Source organism: Salvelinus fontinalis, chromosome 34, assembly GCF_029448725.1.
Source record: "Salvelinus fontinalis isolate EN_2023a chromosome 34, ASM2944872v1, whole genome shotgun sequence".
Taxonomy (NCBI): Eukaryota; Metazoa; Chordata; class Actinopteri; order Salmoniformes; family Salmonidae; genus Salvelinus; species Salvelinus fontinalis.
The window spans coordinates 9,077,698-9,088,277 of NC_074698.1; the positions used below are offsets into that span (position 1 = coordinate 9,077,698).

The 10,580-nt window shown below is 43.8% G+C and overlaps 1 protein-coding gene across 1 annotated transcript in view; it reads right to left on the bottom strand.

The window, feature by feature from the left end:
• Positions 1 to 7,842, bottom strand: part of LOC129833019 (C-type mannose receptor 2-like) — a 44,574-nt gene extending 36,732 nt beyond the window's left edge. The window contains exons 1-2 of the mRNA XM_055897234.1: positions 7,599 to 7,842; positions 1,203 to 1,637 (exon numbers count right to left, since the gene is read on the bottom strand). Coding sequence (XP_055753209.1) covers positions 1,203 to 1,637; positions 7,599 to 7,716 — 553 coding nt within the window. The 5' untranslated portion in view covers positions 7,717 to 7,842. The remainder of the gene's footprint in view (positions 1 to 1,202; positions 1,638 to 7,598) is intronic.
• Positions 7,843 to 10,580: the final 2,738 nt, after the last annotated feature.

Here is a 10,580-nt window from a genome sequence, read left to right on the forward strand (position 1 = left end):
CTGCTCAGGAAGGAGACGCATTCTGTCTCCTAGAGATGAATGTACTTTGGTGCAAAAAGTGTCAATCAATCCCAGAACAGTAAAGGACCTTGTGAAGATGCTGGAGGAAACAGATACAAAAGTATCTATATCCACAGTAAAACGAGTCCTATATCGAAATAACCTGAAAGGCTGCTCCAAAACCACCATAAAAAAGCCAGACTATGGTTTGCAACTGCACATGGGGACAGAGATCGTACTTCTTTGAGAAATGTCCTCTGGTCTGATGAAACAAAAATAGAACTGTTTGGCCATAATGACCATCGTTATGTTTGGAGGAAAAGGGGGGATGCTTGCAAGCCGAAGAACACCATCCCAACCGTGAAGCACGGGTGTGGCAGCATCATGTTGTGGGGGTGCTTTGCTGCAGGAGGGTCTGGTGCACTTCACAAAATAGATGGCATCATGAGGGAGGAAAATTATGTGGTTATATTGAAGCAACATCTCAAGACATCAGACAGGAAGTTAAATCTTGGTTGCAAATGGGTCTTCCAAATGGACAATGACCCCAGCATACTTCCAAAGTTGTGGGAAAATGGCTCAAGGACAACAAAGTCAAGGTATTGGAGTGGCCATCACAAAGCCCTGGCCTCAATCCTATTGAAAATTTGTGGGCCGAACTGAAAAAGCGTGTGTGAGCAAGGATCCGACAAACCTGACTCAGTTACACCAGCTACATTAGGAGGAATAGGCCAAAATTCACCCAACTTATTGTGAGAAGCTTGTGGAAGGCTACCTGAAACGTTTGACCCAAATTAAACAATTTAAAGGAAATGCTACCAAATACTAATTGAGTGTATGTAAACTGCTGACCCACTGGGAATGTGATGAAAAAAATAAAATCTGAAATAAATAATTCTCTCTACTATTATTCTGACATTTCACATTCTTAAAATAAAGTAGTGATCCTAACTGACCTAAGACAGGGAATTTGTACTCGGATTAAATGTCAGGAATTGTGAAAAACTGAGTTGAAATGTATTTGGCTAAGGTGTATGTAAACTTCCGACTTCAACTGTACATGTCAGTCATTTCCTGGCCAAAATGACTTGCTCAACTTACACTTCAATTTATCAGACAAAGAGTGCCGAAATGGCCTCATCAACCTTTTGTAATCCACTAGAATTACTTTGTAAACCAGAAGCAGAAGCTTTTCTCCTTACCACGATAGGTCCTAGAACAAAGGTCCTGATCGTCCCCAAAGAGCCTCCACTTGAGCCCCTCTCGCGGGGGCTTGACATCCCAGGCCACCACTGAGGAGTTAGCGGAGGGGTTAACAGGATGTGAGGGTGACGGCAGGTACAGGTTGAGGTTCTCCAACACATGGGCACAGTACCAGGTCCAGCGAACCCCTGGAGGCTCTCTGTCACAGGGGTAGACACCCAGCGGTGAGACGTCCTCCCTGGAGCTGTAGTTGCCTGTTGTCAGGCCCAGGCACAGAGAGGAGCCTAGGTTGAAGAGCCGGCCCCGGGTCACCCACTTCCACTTCTGGGCGCCATCCTCGCAGGACTCGGACAGGGACAGGGAGTGACCCTGCACCCCTAGACAGCCCTGAGCCCCCTCGTGGAAGAACACAAACACATCACCATTCACAGGCTCTGTGAAGAGAGAGATAGAGAAACCGAGAGAGAGAGACACACACATAGAGAGATACAAAGAGAGAGAGAGAGAGAGAGAGAGAGGACAGTCAATAACACTGTTCAGAAATTATTCCATCTTTAGCTGCTAATGTGGAGAGAGCCAGAACACGATCAATATCACTGTTAATGGATGTCCTGCTTTGTTAGAACAAGCACATTTCAGCTGGCTGTGGTGCTGTCGAAAGGCTAGCTTTCTCACAATGATACCTAGCCCACTGTCATATCTCCTCTCACATCTATGACAAAACAGACAAGAAAGTTGGAGAAAGAAATCATTTAATTTGCGTATTTAAATGACCATAGGAGGCTCACAAACCTGTATCAACTTAAGAAGACATTGACCCAGGTTATGTGTCTAGACACGTGTTAATTGGACGGGCCTGCTGCTTTGAAAATGTGGTTGCACGTGTTTGTTCACGCGTCTATTAACGTTGGTAATGTCTATGTGTTTGTTATTTCCTGTCAGATTCTGGGATATTTGCCCCCATTTCAGACGTGTGACCTGGAATGGCCTTTCTCCTCACGGGGAGTCTGTGGTCTGAATGTCATGTGAGGGAAGGTTGGCTGAAGAACGAAATGAGGACTGGGCGGTCTGGGGGTTTTGGGGGGACTGGTTTGGAACTTTATCAGGAGAAAATGTCTGGTTTCATATTTGAAGATGTTTTTGTTGTCAATATCGGATAAAATACATGTCATTACTTTACTTAATTATGGCAGTGATTTACCCAGACCGAGTGACCCTACAGTTAATCCTCAAAAAAAGTTACAATGAAATGTCTTGAACTGTACCTTGGCTTCGTTGATCCTTATGTAGTAATGTATATGTCAATGTGCCATGCGCATTGGGTCTCTACTGTAAGCTCTGTGTAATATAAGAGTAAGTATACTGTACACACTGCAACCCTGTATGAACTGAAAAGAGGAGGAGGTAGAGAGAAAGTGAGATATTTAACTCTAAGCTAGCTAGGCGATACTGGCTGGACTCCAGCCTCTATGACTGGAATGTCGGGAAGAGAACCCAACAGCCTTCCCAAAAACCCAGTGTGGTTTTCTCTCATTCCCACTTCTTCTCCAATATTTTATTTTTATTCTCCTGCAAAGGGGGGGTTATGGGGATTGGGAGGTTAAGGCCAGGTGAATCAAAAGTGTGCGCACTGGTGGAAGAGAGCGAGAGATGGAGCGAGAGAGATGGAGCGAGAGATGGAAAGGGAGAGAAAGAGAGGAAGAAAGAGAGGATGGGGAGTGCTGCTGTGATGTTAAGTGAACACAAAGAGCAAGGAGAAAAAAGGAATGACTCCAAAACAAACAGAAGGTCTCCTTCGTGAATCTGGGTCCAGAGAAGAGAAACAGAGAGAGAGACCGTCAGCATTCCTCCTTCACGGGGCCCTCCGAGGGGCCAGGATGTGAGGAAGGTGGGAAAGATCACTGGGCGTTGGGCTGAACATAGGGAAAGGGGGATACCTAGTCAGTCGCACAGCTGGAGGCATTCAACTGAAATGTGTCTTCCGCATTTAACCCAACCCTTCTGAATCAGATGGCTCTGGTATGGGGGTACTTCAGTCCACACACAGAATAGGTGTCCTGGCCTGTAGTACAAAAACCTCCTCAAGTCATCTACTCAGTCCACTGTAGCTCTCTCACAGAACTAGCAACACTAAAACGATGGAGAATCTCCATAAAAAGAGTCCCTCCAAAGTGGTTATGAAGCAGACCTTCAATCAGTGTATTGCACTAGCTTTTCTCAGACTCACACAACCTCTGTTGCGACGTTGTTGAGAAATAATAGTCAGCTTGTGGCCTTGGTCGGCTTCCAGATGCTGCGAACGCTGTAGTTACAAAACACAATGGCTGAGTGGTTCCACAGAGCTGTGAGAGCCTCCACTGGCAGTGCTTTGTACAGTGTAACCAGACACAATTACCAGCTGGTGCTGACTGCTGCAGACGTGTCGTTGTAGCAACCTGTTGTTAGTCCTGTTTACTGTCCACTAATTGTGATGCAATAAAGAGTCAGAAGTCAAAATACCCTTTTTTTCACATGGTAATGGTGCACCTCTGGAAAAATCTTTACTCTGCACTCATAGAAAAAAAGGGTTATTTAAAAAAAAATAACTAGGCAAGTCAGTTAAGAACAAATTCTTATTTACAATGACGGCCTACACCGGTCAAACCCTAACGACGCTGGGCCAATTGCGCACCGCCATATGGGACTCCCTATCACAGCCGGTTGTGATACAGCCTGGAATCAAACCAGGGTCTGTAGTGACGCCTCTTGCACTGAGATGTAGTGCCACTCGGGAGCCCAGTTCTGCAGTTGTCGCCATTTGAAGAACCCTTTTTGGTTCCAGGTAGAACTATTTTGGGTTCCTCTGTGGAAAAGGTTCTACCTGGAACCAAAAGGAGTTCAAAGGGTTCTCCTATTGGGACAGCCGAAGAACCCTTTTTGGTTCTAGATAGCACCTTCGTCATTGAAGTAGAAGAATGAGGGGCAGATTCCAACAGACAAAAAGCAACTGAATGTCTTACCATTGACAAGTCTGCCTTTCCATGAGTTTATAATGTCAGACTCCTATTATTAACGTAACACAATCCATTAACAGTCTGGAATAAAAAAACTTTCCATGGATTCATTTCTCTCCAGGGAACTCATTGTCTGTCATTTCCATTAAACGGCATGTGTTCAATAACCTTGCTACAGTTAGTCAAGCATTCTCTACAGTTCTCCAACAGCAGAGACAAACTGAGTCCTGTTAATGCCGTACCGTATGGACCCTGTAGATCAGACAGTTCAGCAAAGTCACTCAGTCTGTGATGCCTCTCAATTCAATGATCTTTCTTAGCTTGTGGTCCATGCCAAAACTTTTAGCAGTGCTCCCAGCTACCTCGGTCTGAAAATCCAACCATTCTATTTGTTCTTTTAATTGGCTCTACTCTGTCATGACAGGCAATCCACCCCAGCTGTGCGCAGATTACAGGATCAACTTCGCCCCTCCTAAATTTGTCAAAACACTGTACAGAACAATGAATTCATTTTGGACATCTACAGCGCTGACTTAAGCCGGATGCTCGGAAGCAAGCAGCGGTGCTTCCAGTGGTGTGTGATTTCCTTGACACGGCTTACAATAACGATAGTTGTGGCCATGCTAACGCTTGGCTTAGCAACACTCACGGCGGTGTGGTAAGAGGAGTTTTTAGGAGACGTGCATTTTTATTAAAAGCCGCCTGGTGTCATTTTGTCTTTTGTCATGATGAGAATAAGAGCCACCACAAAAGGAATGTTGGTTTTCTATTGCTACCAAGGCAGTAAAACGTAGACCTTGATTGTTAGACCTTGATTGGACTTGATGACTAATTTCCCACAGGCCACGACTAGTACCCAACAAGCTGGGTGCTGATGTTACTGGTGTTGTGAAGTAGTAGCTCTTAACATCTCAAAGTGTTCAAACCTGGGCCCTGCAGCTGTGTTTTGAAGTGCTGGTTCAACCTCAGACGGCTCTGCTAAGTAAAAGACAAACTTTGAATGTAATTCCAGAAGCGGATTTGAAAATGTTTGATGCAAATACAGTAAAGCACAGATCAACAGCTTCACTGAATCTTGGCGAAAGTTAAACCTTGGGGAAATACAACTAGAACAACACCCATCTAGCCTGATCCCTCCTCTCCCTCTCTCCCACTCCCTGCCCCGTCACCCTACTTAGACCCACGCCAGTTTCCTGCTGCAAAAGAGAGAGGCTTAAACCTGCAGCCAAGAACAACGGAACACAAGGAGCCAAGAGCAGAGAGGTTGATGTTCCCAGAACCACCTTCTTCGCCTCCAACTCTGGCTGGTGTGTTGATGAGGTCTCTCTGGGCGTAGGGGTGTGAGCAGGGCACTGGAGCTGGAGCACAGAGGTCCAGTGGAGGCTGAGGTACATGAAACAAAGGTGACTGACTTGATCCACACTGAGGTGAGACGTACTGTAGAGATGGAGGCACTGGGACTGGGAACCATATTGTGATAGAAATTTGAGATAACAAACATTTGACTCCCGTAGATTTTAAAGCAAAGTGGAGTAACTGTGTGGCTGGATGTTAGTGGATAAGAACAACAACGATGATAGATTCTGGTATCAGGTTAAAGACCCCCAGGTCTAGATGAAGGTGTGGTGGTGGGACCAAAGGATTGTCCTTGAACCTTTTTCTTATTTTGACAGATGTTTGAGATGAAAGGGGACGCTTGTTTTCCGGGTAAGCTTTATAAAACAGAACATGTCCTTGTTCAGTAAAAACAGCAACCAACAAATTGACAGGAAATTCCAGCCTGTTAGTGTGTTTGTTTCTGTTTATTTTATGACGGTCCAGGCCAGCCTCTGACACTGCTGAAGCTGTGGTAGGCCCCCACCCAGGAAACATCTCAGTGGGAGGGGAGGAGAAGCAGCAGTGAGTGGGTGGGATTTGTTAGGGGCTGATCAGCCCTTTAGTGGGTGGTTGGGGGGGGGTGATCAGGCTGTTGGCTTCCTGCTTTCTGTTCAGCTTGAGTCCAAAGACACAGGGGTGGTACCTGAAATTCCTCCATGATCCTAAAGGTAAGCCCGAGCCCCAGGAGATAGGGATTGTTCTGAGACCTGTACACTCAGGAAGACCTCAGGGTGTGAATAAGTGTCTAAAAGACAGAATAAATAGAAATGGTGGAAAACAAGAATGAAAGCCTGTGAATGAGAGATCTGCCTTGCCTTTGCAGTTGGCAAACAAACCCAGTAACATCTGCACTGCGACACAAAAACATATCTGGCCCTACATGACGTTGTGTTGAGATGAGAGCTGACGCAACTGTGCTTTCAGAGATATCACACGGAAAACAAAAACAATGACTGTAATAATACAGTAATAACAGAACCTGGTGAATTACAGTATATGATTGTCTTATTTACTTCATCACCTTGAATCATCATGCTCAGCTTTGTTTACACCCCTCCCTTGTACTAACTGAACTCATTCTGACCCCATAACACACGGAGTAGACCTCCATATTAAAGAACTGAATACATCTTGTTGAAAGTTGAAATCTCTCTGGATTTGTGATACAGGGTTGGCCAAGTAAGTTTAAGTTCTGTTTCCACTTGGGAGGAATTGAGAATTTCAGTTTTTAGTTAGGCCCACCTCGAAAAGTTGTCTACACTGTCAGGTTGGTTACTGGGCCTACTTTGTCTTCATTTCAGAGAGACAGTGCGGTATTTCTCGAAATAACTGTTATAACCTAGTGTTATCCGTCTTCATTATCATATTATACCTTTTTTTAACCTAGATTTAATCTCTACAAATCGACCCATAGCATGCCTTGGAGTGAGGCAGGTCAGTGTTCAAAAGCGAGAGGTCACTGTCGTGCCAAAAGGCCTACAAGGTAGTGAGAAAAACTCAAAAGGGGACCGAGAAGAGATAGACATAATTGTATAACAGGATGTAAAAGTTACATCTGCCTGCGGGGTGACAAATACATGCAACGCGTCAGTCCCATATCAGTTTACAGAGGAAGGACACGGAGGTGTAGGACATGTATACCATTTTAAGTTTCCAAAGATGACAAAGTATATTTGCACTTCACTTCAAGTTTCCAAACGAGAACCCCCCCCCCCCCCCCCCCCCCCCACGCACACGCACACACACACACAGAGACACACACACACACACACACACACACTCACACACACATCTGGTTCCACTCAGAATTTGGACTTTCGTGGCATTCCAATGCATCAGGGAATTTCAGATAAAAAAGTACCAGTAAAATCCCACCAGGTCTCCTACCCCAAAACAAAAAAGCTAAATACGCTTTAGGTGGATATTCAGACGTGCCATAACAAAGAGAGTCTACGACTCTCGGTCTCCAGAGTTTTCCTTGAATGAAAAGCCGAGAAGCATTCGACAGCAACATATTGATCTTACCTGAAGCGCTGCTGTTTAGTTCCAGACTAAAGATGAATAAATATAAAGTGCATTTGTAAAAGTGAAGGCATTTTTTCCATGTTCTCCTCGAATCCTTGTTTCGGTCGCAGCGTGGCATGCCCGCTATTGCTCAGCAAATTGTAAATCGGAGCAAATCTTTTTGAAAGCTTTCCTTTCGGGACGGATGGGTAGAGTGGTGGTGAGTATGATGGGGTGCAGAAGAGAGGAGGAGTAGAGTGGGCTCTGTGTCTTTTTAGTGCGTCGTTAAAAGTGAAGTTAGCAGACGTGTTGCGTCAGCGTCACCATACTCTAGCCCGCCTCACATGCATACACAGTTGTGCACAAACTAGATACATTGTATTGCAAATATGCAACATTGTATCTCAGAATCGCAGACTTGCAACATTGTTACCTTGCATCTTCTTGAGATTTGCCCCGCTGTTACATTGTAACAACATCCCTGCTTGTGATACGCTACATGCTGCAAATATGTAGCCTAGCTAGCCTAGGCCTATTTGTTTCCTTCAAAATAAGGTATTGGCATTACAAATATAATTTAAAATAATTGTACACCTATATACACTCGATTTAGCTTATTTAAAACTACAGTAAAGATTGAAAACATAAATGTTTTATTTTACTAGATTCTGACTCAGAATCATTCCCCAAGTCAGCAGTGGGGTGACAGTTATGCACACAGATCATCCACGTGAGATTGCAACAAGAAACACGTCCAAAGCCAGAGACCCAAAACCAACTCATAAATATGTGTAATAAATACTAAAGTGATGGCTTCTTGGCCTCCACTGTTGTGAAGAAAGTATTGTGGATGATTTAATTATCACAGTATTGCTGTCCCTTCCTCGTGAATCAATGAAGATGCCATGGTGCACATAGTTTCACATGGAATCGTCTTTATTCACCCCTGGAATGATTCCGTGTTGGGTATTGTTAGTGGTGGATGTGGGGGAGAGTTGAAACAATCCAATGTCAATCTGTTGGGAAATGCAAGAATGATGCATCAATCAGAACAATCTTACATTGGTGGATAATGTGTGTGTGTGTAATTTTACATTGGTGGATAATGTGTGTGTGTGTGTGTGTGTGTGTGTGTGTGTGTGTGTGTGTGTGTGTGTGTGTGTGTGTGTGTGTGTGTGTGTGTGTGTGTGTGTGTGTGTGTGTGCGTGCACAATCTGCACACGTAGCCTATCAGTTCAAAGCTGGTGTCACTGATGTGTTAGCTTCATCCTCTCTCTTGTGAACACAGCCGTTGTTGGACCATTAGCAGTATGCATGGCTTAGGGCCCTGGCTGTCTCCCTGTCCACTGATCATTATTGATCTGTGGCTTTGGCAGTGCACTGCACACAACCACACTCAGTTTAATTAACACACATTTTAAACAACGTGCGAATGCACCGTGCAAGGTAGTAGGCTACCCACAGAACTAGATTGAGCTTCTATCTCTATGGCCTACCCATACATTTTATACCAGTGTGGTTCAATGGTAGAGTGATCATCGCTCATGGCATCAATTCAGCACTGCGTGAGCCCAATCATTCATTCAATAATGTGACAGTTGTATTATAGATAATTACTTCAGGGTCTCTCAAACGTTTTTTGGGCCGGGGACCCCTTTTGTGATAGCAAATTCATCAGGGACCCCGTCATAATCAGAACACAACTGGAGTGGGATAAAAAATAGAATACAAGGAGTTCTACTTTGACTTTGGCAGTGCATGGCTGGACAAACCATTTTAAAGCTCCATCTCCTGGCATCGGAGAGAAGCACATTTCCTGCAATTCTACATATTTTGTCATGGGGCAGAGATTTTTTGTTGTTTCAGCTTTAAAGCGTATATCCTGCAATTCTACAAATTTTGTCATGAGGCAGAGAGAAAACGTTTCAGTTTTAAAGCTTAAAGTACAGTGCATTTACGTAAACTAAAATAGAATAAGGATGGAGTTGATAATGGGTGGAGTACTGTGGATACCAATATCAAGGCCCATGTTGCCCAGGGTTAATTATTAAGAAAATCAATTGCAGATGAATCATATTACACTGTATTGTATTACACCCTCAACTTATTCTACAGATCTCTTGGACAAAATTCATTTAATCTGTTTTTTTGTAATATTCATTTAAAAAAAATCGAATGTAAAAAAATATATACAGTGTATAGAAAGAGAGATGTTGAGATCTGACCGCGGACCAGGTGCAGTACCTTGGGGTCCGTGGACCCCACTTTGAGAACCCCTGGGGAGCATAGACGGGTTGGTTGTTTAGCAACAAAACACATAAGCAAAAATGGGGCAAAACAGACAGGGTTGGTTTAGATTGTTGACAATGTAAACTATATTTTGTCTCAAAATGTTTATTGAAAACAAATACATTTGCACAAGGAGCACTTGTCTCTCAAATACATCAATACAGTTGTTGGTTAGCTAGCGAACTTGAGCCATATTAGCATAGACATGAGTCAAAACACCTCAACACAGTATCAACGAGATGAACCTAGCCACCTACGACTCCCCACATGGTTGTTTGCTATTTTAATCATACCATCACATGGCCTTCTTCCTCATCGATGTGCCCACATTCTCGTGACGTTGTCAGCCAACCCGTCTCTAGGTCATTCAGACTTTTCCATCAGGTTTGGTTTCCCCCACTTCGTTATATTAATTTAATATTTTTGTCATTTAGCAGACGCTCTTATCCAGAGCGATTTACAGGAGGAATTAGGATTAAGTGCCTTGCTCAAGGGCACGTCGACAGATCTCACCTACAGTTGAAGTCGGAAGTTTACATACACTTAGGTTGGAGACATTAAAACTCGTTTTTCAACCACTCCACACATTTCTTGTTAACAAACTATAGTTTTGGCAAGTAGGTTAGGACATTTTTCCAACAATTGTTTACATACAAATTATTTCACTTATAATTCACTGTATCACAATTCCAGTGGGTCAGAAGTTTACATACA